The sequence below is a fragment of the Pseudophryne corroboree genome, chromosome 2, assembly GCF_028390025.1.
Source record: "Pseudophryne corroboree isolate aPseCor3 chromosome 2, aPseCor3.hap2, whole genome shotgun sequence".
Classification (NCBI taxonomy): domain Eukaryota; kingdom Metazoa; phylum Chordata; class Amphibia; order Anura; family Myobatrachidae; genus Pseudophryne; species Pseudophryne corroboree.
The window spans coordinates 325,004,158-325,026,990 of record NC_086445.1 but is presented as its reverse complement, the minus strand read 5'-3'; the positions used below and the strand labels follow the sequence as shown (position 1 = coordinate 325,026,990).

Sequence of the window (22,833 nt, the reverse complement as noted above, 5' to 3'; positions counted from 1 at the left end):
GGTCGCTTCTGCCATGACCGCTCTGCTCCTTGTGCCGCCTTGGCGGTTTACATGAGCCACTGCTGTGACATTGTCTGACTGAATCAGAACCGGTTTGTCCCGAAGCAATGCCTCCGCCTGGCGTAGGGCGTTGTATATGGCCCTCAACTCCAGGACGTTGATGTGGAGACAAGTGCCTAGATCCGACCAGAGACCTTGGAAATTTCTTCCCAGTGTGACTGCTCCCCAACCTCGGAGGCTTGCGTCCGTGGTCACCAGGATCCAGTCCTGAATCCCGAACCTGCGGCCTTCTAGGAGGTGAGCACTGTGCAGCCACCACAGGAGAGATACCCTGGCTCTGGGAGACAGGGTGATCCTCTGATGCATTTGTAAATGGGACCCGGACCATTTGTCCAGTAGATCCCATTGAAAGGTCCTCGCATGGAACCTTCCGAAGGGGATGGTCTCGTACGATGCCTCCATCTTCCCCAGGACACGCGTGCAGTGATGCACTGAAACCTTTTTTAGCTTTAATAGGTTACTGACCAGGGCTATGAGCTCCTGAGCCTTTTCCATCGGAAGAAAAACCTTTTTCTGGTCTGTGTCTAGAATCAGACCCAGAAAGGTCAGGCGCATTGTAGGGACTAGCTGGGACTTCAGGATATTGAGAATCCAGCCGTGCCCCTGCAACATCCTTACCGACAGCGACACGCTGTCCAGTAACTTCTCCCGAGATCTCGCCTTAATGAGGAGATCGTCCAAGTATGGGATAATTGTGACACCCTGCTTGCGCAGGAGCACCATCATTTCCGCCATTACCTTGGTGAAAATTCTCGGCAACGTCTGAAATTGGTAATGACAGTCCTGTACTGCAAATCTCAGGAACGCCTGGTGAGGAGGGAAAATCGGAACATGAAGGTATGCATCCTTTATGTCCAGGGACACCATCCAATCCCCCGCCTCCAGGCTGGCGATGACCGCTCTGAGCGATTCCATCTTGAACTTGAACTTTTTCAAGTACAAGTTCAGGTATTTTAGATTCAAAATGGGCCTGACCGAACCGTCCGGTTTCGGGACCACAAACAGGGTTGAGTAATACCCCTTTCCTTGCTGGAGAAGAGGAACTTTGACTATCACCTGTTGAAGATACAATTTTTGAATTGCAGTCAACACTAACTCCCTTTCTGACGGGGAAGCTGGCAGAGCCGATTTGAAAAACCGGCGAGGAGGCACGTCTTCGAATTCCAGCCTGTATCCCTGAGAAACAATATCTATAGCCCAGGGATCCACCTGTGAGTGAACCCAGACCTGGCTGAAAAATCGAAGACGTGCCCCCACTTGAGCTGACTTCCCCCGGGAAGCCCCAGCGTCATGCGGTGGACTTTGCAGAAGTAGGGGAGGACTTCTGCTCCTGGGAACTAGCTGCATGCAGCTTTTTTCCGTTGCCTTTTCCTCTGGCAAGGAAGGACGATCCCCGTACCTTGTTATTTTTATTGGAACGAAAGGACTGCATTTGATAATGAGGTGCCTTTTTAGTATGCTGCGGGGGGACATAAGGTAAGAAATTCGATTTACCGGCCGTAGCAGTAGAGACAAGGTCTGAGAGGCCTTCTCCAAACAACTCCTCCCCTTGTAAGGCAACGACTCCATATGCCGCTTTGAGTCGGCATCCCCCGTCCACTGTTGGGTCCACAGGAGTCGCCTAGCAGAAATAGACATAGCATTTATTCTGGAGCTTAGTAAACAAATGTCTCTTTGAGCATCCCTCATATATAAAGCAGCATCTTTGATATGCTCTAGGGTCATTAGAATGGTATCCTTATCTAGGGTGTCAAGTTCCGTAGATAAGGAATCTGTCCATGCTGCGACAGCACTACACACCCAGGCCGATGCCATAGCTGGTCTAACGATAGTACCGGAATGTGTGTAAATGTGCTTCATGGTAACCTCCTGCTTACGATCAGCAGGATCCTTGAGGGAAGCTGTATCCTGAGAAGGCAGTGCCACCTTCTTGGATAAGCGTGTCAGCGCCTTGTCTACCTTCGGCGAAGATTCCCATCGTATCCTGTCCTTTTGTGGAAAGGGATACACCATAAGAATCCTTTTGGGAACTTGTAGTCTCCTATCTGGAGATTCCCAAGCCTTTTCGCACAAGTCGCTTAGTTCAAAAGAGGACGGGAAAGTGACCTCAGGCTTTTTCCCTTTATACATGTGTACCCTCGTGTCAGGGACAGGGGGTTCCTCAGTGATATGCAAAACCTCTTTAATGGCAATATTCATGTAACGAATACCTTTCACCACCTTTGGCTGTAATTTTGCATCCTCATAGTCGACACTAGAGTCAGTATCTGTGTCGGTATCTGTGTCAGTGATCTGGGATATGGGGCGTTTTTGAGACCCCGAAGGTCCTGGAGCCACAGGGACAGGCATGGTCTGACTACCTGACTGATCCCTAGCTTCAGCCTTGTCTAATCGTTTATGCAGTAAATTTACATTTGCATTCAAGACATTCCACATAGCCACCCAGTCCGGTGTCGGCGTTGCCGACGGCGATCTGACCATCATGCACTCCCCCTCCTCCTTAGGTGAGCCTTCCTCATCAAACACACACGTACCGACACACTTCACACACACAGGGAATCTCTTTTCTGAAGACAGGTTCCCCCTGAGGCCCCTTGGAGAGACAGAGAGAGAGTATGCCAGCACACACCCCAGCGCTATATAACCCTGGAGAAAAACACAGATTGTTTACCCAGTAGCGCTGCTTAATGCATAAATGCCAATAATGTGCCCCCCCCCCTCTACTTTAAACCCCCCTTTCACCGTGTGTCAAGCAGGGGAGAGTCCGGGGAGCTTCCTCTCAGCGGTGCTGTGGAGAGAAAATAGCGCTGGTGAGTGCTGAAGGAGAAGCCCCGCCCCCTCGGCGGCGGGCTTCTGTCCCGCTCAAACGTACTAAAAAATGGCGGGGGCTCTTTTATATACATGTACAGTGCCCACCTGTACATGTATATAGACTTTTGCCATAGGAGAGGTGTTTTATTGCTGCCCAGGGCGCCCCCCCTGCGCCCTGCACCCTTACAGTGACCGGAGTATGTGAGGTGTATGGGAGCAATGACGCACAGCTGCGGTGCTGTGCGTTACCTCAGTGAAGCTCTGAAGGCTTCTGCCGCCTGAGACGTCTTCTGTCTTCGTTTCTTCTGGCTCTGTGAGGAGAACAGCGGCGCGGCTCTGGGGTGAACGCCCAGGACGAACCTGTGTTCACTCCCTCTGGAGCTAATGGTGTCCAGTAGCCGAGGAAGCAGAGCCCATCATTTAAGCAGGTCTGCTCCTCTCTCCTCAGTCCCTCGATGCAGGGAGCCTGTTGCCAGCAGTGCTCCCTGAAAAAGAGAAAAAATCCTAACAAAAATGCTTTCTAAGCAGGAAACTCAGGAGAGCTCCCTGCAGTGCACCCATTCTCCTCTGGGCACAGTCTAAAACGGAGGTCTGGAGGAGGGGCATAGAGGGAGGAGCCAGTGCACACCCAGAGTCTAAAGTCTTTCTTAAAGTGCCCATGTCTCCTGCGGAGCCCGTCTATTCCCCATGGTCCTTACGGAGTACCAGCATCCTCTAGGACGTTAGAGAAATTATCATTTAAAACATGTATTTTCACCATTTCAAACATATTTTCCCAAGAGACAGAGGTTTTCATTATCAATAACTTAAGATAGAAATTTGTTCCTATGGTAAACATTTCTGAACAGAAAGGACATATTGTGTCCTCTACAGTATGCATCATGCTGCTGCAAGTTTGAGAAAATTACAGCTTTGAGCAAATAGAATTTTAAAGGAACTGCACAGAATTAATTGTGTCTGAAGAAACTATAAGATGCAACTAAATCTAAGATTTTAGAAAAAGCTGTTAAAATGTGCTTCAGATGTCAGCCAATACAAAAAAGAAGCTAAAAAGAGGGAGAAAACATCTTGAAAATCTTGCACTGACTAATAATATTGAAACAACTACAGTATTTGCAAGTTACAGATGTATCTTCATACATCTTTGCTGCAGTCACGCCAAACATCCCCTGGTGGCTAGTCGTGTGAGAATCTTCTACCATCAGTCGTCTTTTTTGCTTCCTTTTTGCCGAAAATGTATCTTATTCGAAATACAATGTGACTAAGATGCACAAGGAGACTGTGCTGATTAATGTGATATATGACACCTGTATATCTGTGTGCGACTGAGTGTTTGAATCTGTACATGAAGTGCCACAATGTAGCAACCGCAGCCTTTTTCCTATACAACTTCTGTTCGTTCTACTCCGTATACAGACTCAGTCACACACAATATACAAGAGTCATATATCAATTTAATCAGCACAATTTCCTTGTGCGTGCTAATTGCATTACATTGCGCATCAGATGCATTTTTAACAATAAAAGACGCCCAACGTTCGCACAGTTGCACAGGTCCTGGCGGCTCACTAACGGCAGGCATACGTGTTGCATGGCGTATTGAGGCTGGATGTATGAGGATACATCTGTATACAGATTGTGGGCTTTACATGTCGGGCTGCATTTCTAATAATAAAGTAAAAGGTACAATTGACCAAATGCTACATATAAAGAGGCAGTTTTAGGTGCTCCTCTACAGTAGGCCTAGCCAACGTGTAGCCCCCCAGCTGTTGTGAAACTACACATCCCAGCAAACCCTGCCACAGTTTTAGCATACCCTGAAAGCAAAACTGTGGCAGGTCATGCTGAGAATTGTAGTTTCACAACAGCTGGAGAGTCAAAGTTTTTCCAGGCCTGATATACAGTTTGAAAGACCTTTAAATAAACTCTGCTTTAAAACTACTTTTATGCATTACACTATATATTCTAAAACTCAGAAATATAATGAATTCAATAGAAATATACGAGTTGGCTCATCTGTATGTCCATTATTTCACATATATTGTTCAGAAAACAACCACCCAACTGTATGTACCCATTACAGTACATAGACCATATGTAATCAGGGGACTTAGCTTTTCATGTGAATTATTTTTAAGACTGTACCTGAACAAGAGGTTCTGAAAAGCAATTACCCGTTTTCACAAATTGCAGTAACATTTCCTACATGAAGTCCACATAAACACAAGGCAAATTAAAACATGGATGCTTACCTCTAGTACAAGAAGAAAAATCTTGTTCTGTGAGCAGCTGCCATACTTTCAGACATGTTTCGCACTTTGAGGTAATTTACAAACCCTCTAAAGAACAGCAACAAGCCTAAAACAGTACAAGAAAAGTAACTAAACCAAAATAGATTATACATACATCTTTCAAACTTAAAATCAAGGATAACTTGCTATTGGGGATAAGCAGTGATAAATAAGGGGATAATAACTGGCTTGTAATATTACACTGTAAAAAAAATATCTGTCATTTCAGTATATGGAAAATATTTATTTAAACAAATATGTTTAGATCTCTTTGGCAAGATATGGCATACTATATCAAAGGACTATCAGACCAAAGCATTGTAAAAGTTATATTCAATAATAAATAAAAATAATAATCTCTATTAAAAACTTATTAAATACGCATTTGTAAACATATTAGTGCAGCTGAAAATGTCTAACATGAAATGATCTACAGTATGGTAAAACTGGGCTGGCTTTTAGCAAGAGCAAAGCGATTTTCAAATGTACAGTAAGACTTCCCTTTAATGTATAGCATAGATACAGTAACACACAAAAGTGCTAGGGTCACAAATATTACCTCTGACCCTCTCCAAAGAAATCTTCTGAACAACCTAAAATCTATCCATAATGGACCTTCATTTTATCCCATCTCAAACCCTCTCCAAAGGCAAACAAACAGCAGTATTACAAAGGTATTACTAATCTTTCCTTGAACTGGAGACCAGTACTAGAAGATTCAATTAGCTATATAGTGACTTGCAATACAGTGCAGCATATATGGAGCAGTAAGAGACAAGATTGGTCTTGCTGTGGCACTGAAGATACATTTAAGTGGAGATAGATGAATTTAAGAAGTGCCAATTAGTAGTACATAGGTTGCAGTAGTCAAGGAGGAAGATAAGAAAGTGAATAGATGTTTGGAAACACTTGGGAAAGAGAACAATCTAGCAATATTTCTAGGGTGGAGGAACAGGAATGGAGGAGAGACTGGATATTAGGAATAAAGCATAAGGCATAGCAAAGTGTGACAGAAAGGCAATGAGTTTGGGAAACTGAGAAAACGTATGTTGTTGAAGGTGAAGAAGATTTGAGGGGAGATGGTGACTCTGGGTGGTAGGAAAACCCTATGTTCTGTTTTTGACATGTTAAGCTTTAGGTAGCTTTGGGACATCAACTGACTATTACAGAGAGACAGTAGGTTACACAAGATAGAACAGAAGAGTAGAGCAGGTAGATCGGAGAATGTCTACATAGAAGCAAATTAGTACTCCTAGAGAACAGCCTTATGTGACCCCAACAGTTAGTGGGAGAGGAGGGTAGGATGTGCCAGAGGTAAACACGCTAAAGGAAGGGTTCAACAGGTACGAAGTGAACAAGAAAAGGCCAATGAAGTGAAAGGAGTGCTGGATTACCCTAAACACTCTCATAGGCTGTACATTGGCCCAGAACAAAGCTTTATCTTCAATATACTTGTACATATGTCCTTCTCTATGCATAATTAAGCAAATGCCATTTTCAAGGTTGGGGTAAGTTTAGAAGGAAACTACCTTAATTTTACTGAATACCTTTTTTGTTTATTACCTATATTACTCAACACAATCTTGTCTTTGTGTAAATAGAATATTTTATTAAATATTTTATTAAAAAGGAAACAATTTGAACCCATCCCTTATATAAAAAAAAAAAAAAAAAAAAACATTTTGTAATGCGCTTTTTACAAGGAAAACAAGAATTTTATATATTATTGCTACTTTCTTTATAAGCTACTGCATGCTAAAACATAATCTAATTTTTTTTTAAGGGTAAAATGGCCACTTTGGGGCACAGCAGCAGAATACTAGAGTTAATTAGTATGATTTAAATGACACAGAATTATCAGCACCTGATTTGTTTAAAGAAAACAAATACACCTCCTTTTATGGAGAATACGTTTCCAAGGTTTTACAGAGTAATTATAATTGAGCACGTTAAAAGAATACATTATTTAAAATAAAAAATAAAAAGCTAAAGTAAGATAAAAATGGAATGAAAAAATTGAAAGATTTGACTTTTAAACTGTATTAAATTCATAGCCAGAAATGATGATTTCAAATTAGCTAGAAAATATTAAATGGGACTATCCTTAACATACTTATCCATATACTGTATAATATTAATGTCATAGGATTTCAGTAATAACATGATGTGTAACATCCTATGAACATCATAGCGACAAATAATAAAAAAAAACTACACATGTAAAAAAAAATTTGTCTATTGTCAGTAAATGGCGATTACCATGACAAGAGTGGGTGCTGCTTAAATTCAGATGCAGATTGCATGAAGAAATGTATCCATCTCTTTCAATGTAATGACCGTGCACCAGATTAGAAACAGGTGTTGGTCAGACAGCAGATTAAGAAGGTTAATGCAATATTTCCCAAGTCATCATTATGTGGGGTAGATAACTTTGTAAAAAGTAATCTTGTTAAGTGCAAAGGATTGAGAACTATTATTGCTAAGTAAATATTCAACAATATATTTTTGAAGTAAAGCTGATACAACGGATGTGCTGTGATCTGAAAGCATGAAGGCTTTTTCTATGCCTGGCTGAGCATGGCATAATGTACTATGCATTTCAAAGAACAGTTTCCTGACTCGCAGACACACCACACCGCCTTAGGGGTCTGTAGCACTCTTGCATTCCCATGAATGCTGTTTTTGGGAACAAGGATGTATGAGTAGAAAAAAATCTAAAGTTTAAATGAAGGAATGCTGCAAGCAGTACACGTCAAAGAGAAAAGGAACATTCTAGAAAAGTTTAAAACTGATACTGCCTAACAAATGTATTTAGCTCGAGGCAGTTTGTATAATGCATAAGTTACATATAAAATAGTAAATTCATTATTTGTCGCATAATTTCTTTAGTCACAAAAAACCTGCCACAGTTTGGAATTTACTACCAATACAAGTAGAATCCACTATAAAACCAACACCTCTTACTTATACCTCTTTTATACTGAAATCGCGGGTCACAGCCCGGAGCCTGACACAGGTGCTACCCGGCTGCGACACGCGTCAGCCCCCTTTCACACTGCCGTCTCCTAACCGGCTTATTGCCGGGTTGGTGACGAGGCCGATGACGTGGCGGGGGCGGCGCTTGGAGATCACATGATCACATCGCAGTTATGGGACGTGGTGGAGCGGTCCAGTCACACCTAAGATCCCGTATCTACTAATATCAGGGAGCTGTGGGAGGCTACAGACAAAGGCCAAGCTAAAGATGGCTCTAATAGGATTAACCGAGCCAGGGCTATAGACGGCATGGATCAACATCTCTCCAGGAGTCTTCCGTTCACTCTTGGAATCAATATCACTCTGAGTTCCTGAACTTCGCTAGGCTAGAGGGGTTCCTACACAATACTAGACACCTATCCCATGACTTTTGGCACTAAAGTGTATAGTGTCTACAGTTGGCCTATGACTACTAATCTAAAATAAAGGCTGCCTCACAAAGACAGACAAATGTAATTTACAAACATATATGTGTAAAAGTTCCTGTAGCTTCACTTAACCAGAGGTATTATTAGCACATGTGAAACATTATATAGTGGTGGGAAATTTGTTGTCCATTGCCAGTCTTTATATGTGCCTCAACAACTGGGCATATGAAACATGTGGTACTTGTACGTATAAGCTGTGAATTAAACAAAATATTTTGGGGTAAAATGTGCAAATTGTTTTGACAAATTTAGTTGTCAAATACTTTATCTTAAAGACTTAAGTAAGCTACAAATATGCTCATTGCATCCGTGACTATTCGCAGGTACGACCGGTTGGCTATGAATACCGTGCATGTACTTGGGCACATGCAAATACTTGCACTCGCGAGCCATAGGAAATGCAGGGTGCAATGGAAAGTAAAATCACTGCTCTATTTATACTTTTCAAAATACTAGTATTGGACAACTGCATACTACAACAATCCTAAATGTATAAGATATTGTATACAAACATTGGGTACTGCAACATTCTCATGGGAGATGGGAAACAATCAAATTTAGGGACTAACATATTCTAGTTTCTACAGAACTGACTAATGAGTAGAGTAAGAAGTGTAGAGTAAGTAAGAGAGTAACATACCGTAGTAGTACATGTCAAGTGCAGATTTAACTAGGGATGCTGCCAAAAGAATAATGAAAGTGGTTGTCACCCTTTTGACAAGGGCTATAAAGAAGGAATCTTGATGAGTCTTGAAAGCTATGTAGCAGCCAAGAAACTATCTCTGTGACACAGCAACAAGAAATAAAATAAAGATTTACACAACAAGTTGGATCAAGAAAAATTGTACGTTACCGGCGAGTCTTCAGTTTGGACCTCGGAGTACTGTGACTTGTAATATTGCGTGACAACTGACATTTAAGTGCCAAAGTACAAAACAAAATATTTATGCAAATACAAGTGTGTGGTGCGCTTAGAAACCAAATTACCATCCCACCAGTTACCAAAATACACTGGGTGGTTTCACATTTAAACTTTTGCTTGGGTTACCATCCACGTGGACTATGATTTGGAATAGTAACCTTACCCGAAGAGTGGCAGGCGAAGCGAGCCCTCGAGGGTCTACGTTACCACTAACAGGGGTCACAGGTGATGAAACATACAAAATTCCACAAAACCCCCCCGTAAAAACATGCATCAACCTTGTTTGTGTCGATCCTGTTGTACCCTACCATCCTTTTGTACAGTCTACCTTTTACCCGTCTACCTATTTGACCCTGATGACCTAATGCATGTTGACCATATAATGTATAAGCCTGAGGACATGTACAGATGGTTCAATAACTGCTATTATTTCTAATTATAACCGATTATTAGAAACAACTAACTGACATATTTTCTGCTTTCAGAATGCAGGGACATCCAAATTCACATATCTAAGGTATATAGACTGGAGCCAAGCCACAATTTCTACTATATGAAGTGTATAGAAGGAAACTGGCATAATGTGTAAAAACATTTCATTATTCATTTTAACAGAATTTCAAAATTCACTACATGCTGTACATTTTCCTGGCAAAAGCAAGTTGTATTACTTGCTTAAAACATTTAAAAGTTCTCATAAATGTGTTTTATTGTTATCGAACTATGACTGCTGTAAAGGTTTTCCTTTTTTTTTTCTATTCTAAGATATGATGTATGCATCTATCTTTTTGCTTGGGAGCAGACGTTACAATACCCACATTGACGACACTATGTCAAAACTATACACAAGGGAATTCATTTCACTGTTTGCTATTGTCTTACTCAGGCCAAGAAAAGACGCACCAAAATCTAGAAGCAGAGGGACAAAAATAAGATTTTAAACCTACCGGTAAATCTTTTTCTCCTAGTCCGTAGAGGATGCTGGGGACTCCGTAAGGACCATGGGGATAGACGCGCTGCGCAGTAGACATGGGCACTAAGAAAGAACTTTAGGTATGGGTGTGCACTGGCTCCTCCCTCTATGCCCCTCCTCCAGACCTCAGTTAAAGAAACTGTGCCCAGAGGAGACGGACAGTACGAGGAAAGGATTTTTGTTAATCCAAGGGCAAGATTCATACCAGTCCACACCGTATAACTTGGGATATACGAACCAGTTAACAGTATGAAACCACACAGCATCAGTCCGAGACTGATCTTAACTAACATAACCCTTTTATGTACGCAAAAACTATATACAAGTCTTGCAGAAGTAGTCTGCACTTGGGACGGGCGCCCAGCATCCTCTACAGACTAGGAGAAAAAGATTTACCGGTAGGTTTAAAATCTTATTTTCTCTAACGTCCTAGAGGATGCTGGGGACTCTGTAAGGACCATGGGGATTATACCAAAGCTCCCAAACGGGCAGGAGAGTGCGGATGACTCTGCAGCACCGATTGAGCAAACATGAGGTCCTCCTCAGCCAGGGTATCAAACTTGTAAAACTTTGCAAAGGTGTTTGAACCCGACCAAGTAGCAGCTCGGCACAGCTGTAATGCCGAGACCCCTCGGGCAGCCGCCCAAGAAGAGCCCACCTTCCTGGTGGAATGGGCCTTTATCGATTTTGGTAACGGCAATCCAGCCGTAGAATGAGCCTGCTGAATCGTGTTACAGATCCAGCGAGCAATAGTCTGCTTGGAAGCAGGAGCGCCAACCTTGTTGGCTGCATACAGGACAAACAGTGCTTCTGTTTTCCTGACCCTAGCCGTTCTGGCCACGTAAATTTTCAATGCCCTGACCGCATCAAGGGACTCGGAATCCTCCAAGTCTCGCGTAGCCACAGGCACCACAATAGGTTGGTTCATATGAAAAGATGAAACCACCTTAGGCAAGAATCGAGGACGGGTCCGCAATTCCACTCTAACCATATGGAAAACTAGATAGGGGCTTTTATGAGACAAAGCCGCCAATTCCGACACTCGCCTAGCCGAAGCCAAGGCTAACAACATGACCACTTTCCAAGTGAGGTATTTTAATTCCACCGTAATAAGTGGTTCAAACCAGTGCGACTTAAGGTAACTCAACACCACGTAAAGGTTCCAAGGTGCCACTGGAGGTACAAAAGGAGGCTGGATATGCAGCACTCCCTTCACAAAAGTCTGTACTTCTGGGAGAGAAGCTAATTCCTTCTGAAAGAAAATGGATAGGGCCGAAATCTGAACCTTAATGGAGCCTAATTTTAGGCCCAAATGCACTCCAGTCTGTAGGACGTGAAGGAAACGGCCCAGATGGAATTCTTCCGTAGGAGCATTCCTGGCCTCATACCAAGAAACATACTTCCGCCATATACGGTGATAATGTTTAGCTGTCACGTCCTTCCTAGCCTTTATCAGAGTAGGAATGACCTCATCCGGAATGCCCTTTTCCGATAGGATCCGGCGTTCAACCGCCATGCCGTCAAACGCAGCCGCGGTAAGTCTTGGAACAGACAGGGCCCCTGTTGTAACAGGTCCTGTCTTAGAGGAAGAGGCCACGGATCTTCTGTGAGCATTTCCTGCAGATCCGGATACCAGGCCCTTCGTGGCCAATCTGGAACAATCAGAATTGTCTGTACTCCTCTTTTTCTTATTATTCTCAACACCTTGGGGATGAGAAAAAATAAAACAAGTGAGCGCTAGTAAAATTGGCTATGAGACAAATATACTTTACACTGACTGCAGCTTCACAATTTGAGGTGCTGAACCTCAAAAAATCATGAACAATTGTGAAAAACACAGAGAAGCGCTGTCGTTGAAAGTATTATACAATTTATTAAAAATATATATATAATAATCACGAGTTAGTGAATAAAACCTGGTATCCTGTAACTTGATGACACAGCATATATAATATAGCAAGCATCAATGACTTAAATTAACAGTAGCAGCAAATAGTGGACATATTAAAAAACTTCCCTAAAACAATATAACCACCTGTGCTTCAGATGGTAATACAGCACTTGTAATTATAAAAAGCTCCTTGCTGAAAGCTCCACATGTGGGCTAATTGGACGTATAGGCTCATAAGATGATTTTATAGGTTTGGAAGTCCATCCGTAGTGTGAATATATGAACAGTTCACGTTTGTTTTGTCCACTTTATGAATATCTGCTCCCAATACTTATTCCATATTTAGAAAAGGCTTTTAACGGGTGGCTTTAATTAGCACAATTCAATGCACAGCACAATGACATTTAAGCTTAAACCGCTATTTTGACAGTCTCGTGTTGTGCTTACCCCAGCCTCTGCTGAATGCAATTAATCGGTAATTCCTTTCAAGTGGTGGGCGCCGGCTGCCCACGCCGCTTAGCTGCGGCACCGAGGGAGTAGAAGAGAGCAGAGTGTGATGGTGGACTGAACACTCAGAGACGTAAGGATCCAAACCATGAACTGCTCACTTGCAGTGATGTAGCGGGAGCCGCCAAAGACGTGCCTATAGCGGGAGCCGTTCGGGGACGTGCTTGTAGTCTCTGGTGATAGCAAGAAGCAGGATACCAGACGGGATACTGGGAGGAATGCTTGACGCGTTTTTCAGCCTCAATCCTGGGGCTGTTTCATCAGAAGTACCGCCTCCAGATCCTTGGGCATTTTTATACTCCTAACCTCACTAATTATCAATACAGCTGTCTATAAACAATTAAGCAATTAAGGACTGGTATAATGAAAACTCACAGGCTCTTATTCACATAACAAGGCAATCTAACAAAACATAAATAATAAAAGGTTTTATACCTCGCCATAAAAATCATTAAACAATATTTAGAGTAAATAAAACTAGACAATGAGGCAAGAGAATATTTTAGCTAAAAAATTCTTATAGTTTAATTAACATATAAATACACAAATAATACCTATAGATGTCTCATAGCAAAGTGATTACCTTATGTTTGCTTTATTGAAATGGTAGTGTCAATAATCATTATAATAAAAAATATTCCTGGTAATATAAAATTCTGAAACTTAAACGAAATCTCAAAGGCCAATAAGGCTACTCTAATGATTCTTTAAATCTTCAGAAAAAACAGCAGAGTGGAAGAACATTATTGCGGTGATTTTTCAAGAACCCTTAGATATAGATATCTAATTAGATATAGAGATTATATCACGCTTACATGTAGACATAAATGTACAGTATCATAAGTTTTTTATTTTTACTAAAGAAGAGTGTAAAAAACTGTACCCAATTAGAACTACTAATTAAATTACTGCGAATCTACCTAACCCAGTGTAATGAATTTTAAGGGGTCTAGGTGGTGACTGGGACTTCGCCAGCACTATTCAGAACCTCCTCAATATTCTAAACTTAATAAATAAGCATTATAGCCTGTAAATGAAAGGTGAAATGGAACTGAAACTATATTGGGAAGCCTACCATGGGGGAGAAATGGGGGGTTTTTACTGGAAATGGTGGAAGGGGAAGGAGAAGAGCAGTGCACCAGGGATGCCTACCCATAACCTATATTTACACAGTTAAATATTGTTGAGCTCGATAGTATCGTTAAGGCCCACAGGAACCATGGTTCCAAGTTTATAGATCCAAAAGGCCTCCTTGCGGCACAACTTCTTATATCTGTCCCCCCTTCTAACTGATGGGGGGATCTGTTCAATAGCTTGTACTTTGATGTCCTTGAGAATCCCCTTAGGACACAATCCAAAATGGCAAGGTAAACTATGTGTTCTATTTTCTTTAATAAGAAGCCTCCTATGTTCTAGAAACCGAACATTGAGTGTTCTTGTGGTACGGCCCACATATTGAACCCAGCACCCACACGTAATGACATAAATGACATAACAAGATTGACAGTTGAGAAAAGATTCTAACTTATATGATTCATTATTGCTGAATGATGTGATGGTATTACATCGATGTGCTGCATGATCACACGTGTGGCACCTGGGCTTGCCGCATCTGAAAAACCCTTTTGGTTTCAGGTTTGACCCCAACCAATTCCCCGGGATCGACTCTTTAGTGGAATCTGGTCTAAGCATACTCGGTGCTAATTTAAGTTTTAGACTATCTGCTTTCCTAAAAACAACTTTCCGAGATTCCTGTATATCATTCTTCAAATATTTATCAAGCTTCAAAAGACTATAATTCCTATTAATAATACGTTTAATCTCCATAGCTGATGAATTATATTTTGTCACAAAAGTCAGGGGATGTTTTGCATTGGTTTTCCTATGTGTTGTAGAATTGGAGGACTTATCTTTCTTAGACACAAGTAGCCCTTTTCTATTCATTAAACTGACTTCTGTAAATGTTCTTTCTAGCAGTTCTTTTGGGTACCCTTGTTTCAAAAAAGATGTAAACATGGCCTCTGCTTGGACAGCATAATCCGTATTATTGGAACAATTCCTGCGAACTCGGATAAATTGGCCCTTAGGCATGTTAGCCTTCCAGCTCCTGTGATGGCAACTATCAAAATGAAGATACTTATTACAATCCACATCCTTAATAAATGTGACAGTGTGAAGCTGATTATCAATCACCTTCACCGTAATGTCCAAAAATCTAAGAGTGATGTCACTCACATTGTGTGTGAATTTTAAATTAAATTCATTATTGTTAAGATTCTGAACCAAATCCGTGACTGTGGTATAATCCCCATCCCAAATAATAAATAAATCATCTATATAGCGCCCAAAGAAGACCAAGCTCGCCCCGTGTCTGCCATCCTCAAAACGCCCCATGTAGAGGTTGGCAAAGCTCGGAGCGAACTTGGTCCCCATGGCTGTCCCCAGTGACTGCTGAAAAAATTGCGATTCAAACAAAAAATAATTATGTGATAATATGAATTGTATAGATGATAGTAGAAAATTACATAACGACTCAGAAACATTCGGATCTTTTTGTAGATAGTGTTGCACTGCCAATATCCCCTTCTCATGTGGGATATTGGTATAAAGTGCTTCCACATCGCATGTTGTAATTTTATAAGTATCTTTCCAGACAATTTGATTTATTTTATTCAAAAAGTCGGAAGAATCTCTTAGATAAGATTGAAGAGACGTTACGTAACCTTGAAGATGTGCATCAACAAAAGAAGATAAATTAGTGGTGAGAGAACCTACACCAGAAATTATAGGCCGACCGGGTGGGATTGTGATGTGTTTATGAATCTTGGGTAAATGATAATATATGGGGATAACCGGGTGCCAAGAAAATAAAAAGTGCCATGTATCTTTGGATATAATGCCATCGACAAGAGCTGTGTCTAGAAGGGTTTTTAACTCTTTCTGATATCCAGAAGTGGGGTCAGATGATAATTTCTTATAAAAGGATATATTATTCAACGGTCTATTAGCTTCAAGAAGGTAATCCTTTCTACTTTGTATTACTAGACCCCCACCTTTATCGTCTTGTCTAAAAACCAAATCAGTATCTGCTGTTAATTTTTTGAGGGCTAACCTCTCCTTCCGGCCCAGATGGAATTCTTCCATAGGAGCATTCCTGGCCTCATGCCAAGAAACATACTTCCGCCATATACGGTGATAATGTTTAGCTGTCACGTCCTTCCTAGCCTTTATCAGAGTAGGAATGACCTCATCCGGAATGCCCTTTTCCGCTAGGATCCGGCGTTCAACCGCCATGCCGTCAAACGCAGCCGCGGTAAGTCTTGGAACAGACAGGGCCCCTGTTGTAACAGGTCCTGTCTTAGAGGAAGAGGCCACGGATCCTCTGTGAGCATTTCCTGCAGATCCAGATACCAGGCCCTTCGTGGCCAATCTGGAACAATGAGAATTGTTTGTACTCCTCTTTTTCTTATTATTCTCAACACCTTGTGGATGAGAGGAAGAGGAGGAAACACATAGACCGACTGGAACACCCACGGTGTCACGAGGTCGTCCACTGCCACCGCCTGAGGGTCTCTTGACCTGGCGCAATACCTCTGTAGTTTTTTGTTGAGGCGGGACGCCATCATGTCTATCTGGGGCAGTCCCCACTGACTTGCAATCTGTGCGAAGACTTCCTGATGAAGTCCCCACTCTCCTGGATGTAGATTGTGTCTGCTGAGGAAGTCTGCTTCCCAGTTGTCCACTCCCGGAATGAACACTGCTGACAGTGCGCCTACATGATTTTCCGCCCAGCGAAGAATCCCTGGTGCTTCCGCCATTGCCACTCTGTTCCTTGTGCCGCCTTGGCGGTTTACATGAGCCTCTGCGGTGATGTCTGACTGGATCAGAACCGGTAGGTCGCGAAGCAAAGTCTCCGCTTGACGAAGGGCGTTGTATATGGCCCTCAGCTCCAGGACTTTGATGTGAAGACAAGTCTCTTGACTTGACCAAAGACCTTGGAAGTTTCTTCCCTGTGTGACTGCTCCCCAACCTCGGAGGCTCGCGTTCGTGGTTACCAGAATCCAGTCCTGAATGGCGAACCTGCGACCCTCTAGAAGGTGAGCACTCTGTAGCCACCACAGGAGAGACACCCTGGCTCTGGGGGACAGGGTGATCAACTGATGAATCTGTAGATGTGACACGGACCACTTGTCCAGTAGGTCCCATTGGAAGTTCCTCGCATGGAACCTGCCAAAGGGAATGGCCTTGTAAGATGCCACCATCCTTCCCAGGACTCGAGTGCAGTGATGCACTGACACCTGTTTTGGCTTCAATAGGTCCCTGACCAGAGTCATGAGTTCCTGGGCCTTTTCTATCGGAAGATAAACCCTTTTCTGGTCTGTATCCAGAATCATGCCTAAGAAGGTCAAACGAGTCGTAGGAACCAACGATATTGAGAATCCAGCCGTTTTGCTGTAACACCTTCAGTGAAAGTGACACGCTGTTCAGCAACTGCTCTCGTGATCTCGCTTTTATGAGGAGATCGTCCAAGTACGGGATAATTGTGACACCCTGCTTGCGCAGGAGCACCATCATTTCCGCCATTACCTTGGTGAAAATCCTCGGGGCCGTGGAAAGCCCAAACGGCAACGTCTGAAATTGGTAATGACAATCCTGTACCGCAAATCTCAGGTGCGCCTGATGAGGTGGATATATGGGAACATGAAGGTATGCATCCTTTATGTCCAGGGATACCATAAAATCCCCCCCTTCTAGGCTGGCGATGACCGCTCTGAGCGATTCCATCTTGAACTTGAACCTTTTCAAGTCAATAGGTTCAAGGATTTTAAATTTAAAATGGATCTGACCGAACCGTCCGGTTTCGGGACTACAAATAGGGTTGAGTAATACCCCCTCCCTTGTTGAAGCAGGGGAACTTTGACCACCACCTGTTGAAGACACAATTTGTGAATTGCATTTAAAACTATCTCCCTCTCTGGGGGAGACGCAGGTAGGGTCGATTTGAAAAACCGTCGAGGAGGCACCTCTTCGAATTCCAGTTTGTAACCCTGGGAAACAATTTCTATTGCCCAGGGATCCACCTGTGAGTGAACCCAGATGTGGCTGAAAAGTCGAAGACGTGCCCCCACTGGGGCAGACTCCCTCAGCGGAGCCCCAGCATCATGTGGTGGATTTTGCAGAGGCCGGGGAGGACTTCTGCTCCTGGGAACTAGCTGTGGTTGGCAGCTTTTTCCCTCTGCCCTTAGCTCTGGCAAGAAAGGACAATCCTCGTACTCTCTTGTTTTTATTTGACCGAAAGGACTGCATTTGATAATGTGGCGCTTTCTTAGGCTGTGATGGAATATAAGGCAAAAAATTTGATTTACCTGCCGTAGCTGTGGAGACCAGGTCCGAGAGACCTTCCCCAAACAATTCCTCACCCCTGTAAGGTAAAACCTCCATATGCCTCTGTGTCGGCATCACCTGTCCATTGCCGGGTCCATAGGACTCGTCTAGCAGAAATCGACATAGCGTTGACTCTAGAACCCAGTAAGCCAATGTCTCTTTGAGCATCCCTCATATATAAGACAGCATCTTTAATATGACCCAGGGTCAGTAAAATGGTATCCTTATCCAGGGTATCAAATTCCGCCGATAAGGTATCTGTCCACGCTGCTACAGCGCTACAAACCCAAGCCGACGCTATCGCCGGTCTGAGTAATGTACCAGAATGTGTGTAAATGGACTTTAAGGTAGCCTCCTGCTTGCGATCAGCAGGATCCCTGAGGGTAGCCGTATCTTGGGATGGCAGTGCTACCTTTTTGAATAAGCGTGTCAACGCTTTGTCTACCCTTGGGGAGGATTCCCACCGTATCCTGTCCTTAGTCGGGAAAGGATATGCCATAAGAATCCTTTTGGGAATCTGCAGTTTCTTGTCTGGAGATTCCCAAGCTTTTTCAAATAACTCGTTCAGCTCATGAGAAGGGGGAAAGGTTACCTCAGGTTTCTTTTCCTTATACATGTGTACCCTCGTGTCAGGGACAGGGGGTTCCTCTTTGATATGCAAAACATCCTTTATTGCAATAATCATATATTGAATACTTTAAACCAATTTTGGTTGTAACTTTGCATCATCGTAGTCGACACTGGAGTCAGAATCCGTGTCGGTATTAGTGTCCACTATTTGGGATAGTGGGCGCTTTTGAGACCCCGAGGGTCCCTGCGACATAGGGGCAGGCAGGGCTTGACTGTCTGCATAATCCCTGGACTCAGCTTTGTCCAACCTTTTGTGCAATAAATTCACATTAGCACTTAAAACATTCCACATATCCACCCAGTCAGGTGTCGGTGTTGCCGACGGAGACACCACATTCATTTGCTCCACCTCCTCGCTAGGAAAGCCTTCTACCTCAGACATGCCGACACACGCGTACCGACACACCACACACTCAGGGAATCCTCTTATCTGAAGACAGTTCCCCCACAAGGCCCTTTGGAGAGACAGAGAGAGAGTATGCCAGCACACACCCAGCGCCAATGACCCAGGAAAAAAACACAATATGTTTACCCAGATAGCGCTGTTATAATGTATTTGCGCCAAATCATGTGCCCCCCCCCTTCTTTAAAACCCTCTTTCACCGTGGTAAGCAGGGGAGAGTCCGGGGAGCTTCCTCTCAGCGGTGTGCTGTGGAGAAAATGGCGCTGGCGAGTGCTGAGGAACAAGCTCTGCCCCCTCAGCGGCGGGCTTCGGTCCCGCTGAAAATTTTCAAAACTGGCGGGTGTCTCATCTATACAGTGCCCAGCCTGTATAATACCTTTATTAGCCAGAATGGAGGTCCTTATTGCTGCGCAGGGCGCCCCCCCTGCGCCCTGCACCCTTACAGTGACTGCCGTGTGTGTGCTGTGTGGGAGCAATGGCGCACAGCGTTACCGCTGTGCGTTACCTCACTGAAGAACTGAAGTCTTCTGCCGCCTCTGAAGTCTTCTTTCTTCACATACTCGCCCGGCTCCTATCTTCCAGCTCTGCGAGGACGGCGGCGGCGCGGCTCTGGGACGAACGGCGGGGTGAGACCTGCGTTCCGATCCCTCTGGAGCTAATGGTGTCCAGTAGCCTAAGAAACAGAGCCTGACATTAAAGTAGGTCTGTTTCTCTCCCCTCAGTCCCTCGACGCAGGGAGTCTGTTGCCAGCAGGCTCCCTGAAAATAAAAAACCTAACAAAATACTTTCTTTTCAGGAAAACTCGGGAGAGCTCCCTGTAATGCACCCAGTCTCCTCTGGGCACAGTAATAAACTGAGATCTGGAGGAGGGGCATAGAGGGAGGAGCCAGTGCACACCCATACCTAAAGTTCTTTCTTAGTGCCCATGTCTCCTGCGGAGCCCGCCTATCCCCATGGTCCTTACGGAGTCCCCAGCATCCTCTAGGATGTAAGAGAAAGTTTGGGACCAGGAAATTCTAACAAAAAACGGTCATGGGCAGAACATACTAACAGCAGAGATTAGGGCTAACAGCCAGGGTTGAATGTGTCTATCAGAATATAGCAGGGTTCTCCTCTGCTCATAGCATAAAAGTCAGGGTCCTCCCTCTACTCACAGTATAACAGTTAGGGTGTCCCCTCCACTCCCAGAACAGTCAAGGTGCCCCCTCCCCCCTCCACTAGCAGAAGAGTCAAGGTGCTCCCCCTCCAGCCCTAGTATAACAATCATGGTTCAATTAAGATCACAGGATTAAAAGCCAGTGTCTTTGCTCCACTCAAAAGAGAACAGTCAAAGATTCCGTCTATTCGCAGTATAATAGTCAGAGAACCCCTCCACTGCTAGTATAACAATCTGGATTCAATACCACTTACACTTTAACAGTGAGGATCTTCACTCTACACCTACAATGGTATACGGTCGTTAGGTCGACCACACTTAGGTCGACAGTCATTAGGTCGACCACTATTGGTCGTCATGAGTTTTTCATATTTTTAAATACTTTTTTGAACTTTTTCATACTTTACGATCCACGTGGGCTATGATTTGGAATAGTAATGCCCGAAGCATGGTGTGCGTAGCGAGCCATGCGAGGAGACACGGTGCACTAATTCGGGTTCCCGGTAACTTAAAGAAAACGACACCAAAATGGTTTAAAAAAACCCATGTCGACCTTTTTCCATGTCGACCTTGTTCAAGTCGACCTAATGACTGTTGACCTATTTCAGGTGTCGACCTAGTCACTGTCGACTAATAGTGGTCGACCTAATGACGGTCAACCAAAGTGTGGTCGACCCTATGATCCACACCCCCTAGAACAACAGTCACAGTGCCCCCTGCACTCCCAGCGTAAAGGTCCATACACACTTAACGATAAAATGAGCGATGTCGCTCATTTTCCCCCTCCTTGAGCGACGTCGCTCATTTTATCGTCAAGTGTGTATGCCGCCAGCGACGACCGATGCGCGGCGCCGCGGGTCGGCAACAAACGTCGCTGTCAGTAGGGCATGCATGAAGGATGTGGACTGTCGTACACGACCTTCATGCAGGGCTGGCGGGGGCGTGACGTCACTGAGCGATATGAGCGGTCATATCGCTCAGTGCGTACAGGCGGCCGCCGACCGGCCGGCCCGGGAGGGGGAAACGTTAGACGATGTCGCTCACAGAGTGACATCGTCTAATGTGTATGGGCCTTAACACTCAGGGACTTCACTCCCAGCTCCCCTCATAACAGAACAGTTAGGGTAAATAAATCATGTCCAGCCCTGCCTAAGTGGATAGAAACAAAGGAAAACAGACTTCCACCAACTAGTGTGACTTTTAGGAACCATATGGATGGCACAGAGTTTTTCCAACAGTATTTGGATTTGTGTAATAGTAAGAGATGAGAATCACAGCATTTCGGAAATGTGAAAAGGTGAATTATCTGTTGACTATACATATAGGGGTATATTCAATTGCGGTCGAATTCCGGCTGGAATTCGACCGTTTTTGGATTCGACACAATTCGACAGGCGAAACCCTCCCGCCGGGCCCGAATTCGACATATTCAATAAATAACGGATTCGACAGTCCCGCTGTCGAAAAACGGACCAATTGACGAATAGTGGGCGGCCTGGATTCGACTTCATGGACGGCACAAAAGTGTTCAATAAATCGTGAAAAAAAATGCGTGGGGTCCCCCCTCCTAAGCATAACCAGCCTCGGGCTCTTTGAGTCAAAAAATACATGTTTTTAAAAAAAATTATTAGATCACGACAGAAAAATGAGGCGGAATGAAATTGACGAAATGACTGTCGAAAAGCACTGTTGTCGAATCGACATTCTTCAATTGAATATACTTTTGTCGAAAAGCCGCATTTATAACATTGCAGACATGTCGAATTGAAAAAATGTCGAATTGCAAAAAGTCGAAAATTAAACGGCAGGTTTTTTGTCGAAAAGTACTGTATTGAATTGTCGAATCAAATTTGACAGTTTTTTTGTGTCGAAAATGACCGGTTTTTCGACATTTTCGGCAATTCGACCGCAATTGAATATACCCCATAGTGTATTTCACTGGTAGCACACTATTCAGGGATCACAGGTTCTATTAAATTGTATACATTAACAGTTAATGAACAAAATTATTATTTCTTTCACAAATTACTAAATTCATAAATATGAATAAACCAAATGTAGGTAAACAATAACTCTCCACCAGCTGTTAAACTATAAGGGGGCATTTAAATAAGCCGTGGCACATAACGCAGGCTTTTAGCTCCTGGATTAAGCGCCTTATTCAATTACTGCTCGCAGAAAGCCCTGATGGTGCACTTCACATCTCAAGGATAGGAACATAAATCTGCGTCAAGTGCAACCTCAGGGCAAGCTGCGCTTTCACTGCGCACGTTAATTACACAGCACCGGACACAAACTGGAATCTATGCCTTCCCAAGGGATTCACGGATTCCTGTGGGA

General features: G+C 43.6%; 1 protein-coding gene across 3 annotated transcripts in view; it reads right to left on the bottom strand.

The window, feature by feature from the left end:
• The window catches only part of NDFIP2 (Nedd4 family interacting protein 2), a 216,316-nt gene that overhangs the window by 23,973 nt on the left and 169,510 nt on the right, over nucleotides 1–22,833 (bottom strand). For 2 of the 3 annotated variants that reach the window (XM_063952998.1, XM_063953000.1), the window contains one exon: nucleotides 5,124–5,229. The exons of the other annotated variant lie outside the window; for it this stretch is intronic. In XM_063952998.1, the coding sequence (XP_063809068.1) occupies nucleotides 5,126–5,229 (104 nt within the window). In that variant the 3' untranslated portion in view covers nucleotides 5,124–5,125. The remainder of the gene's footprint in view (nucleotides 1–5,123; nucleotides 5,230–22,833) is intronic. 3 annotated transcript variants of the gene reach the window in all.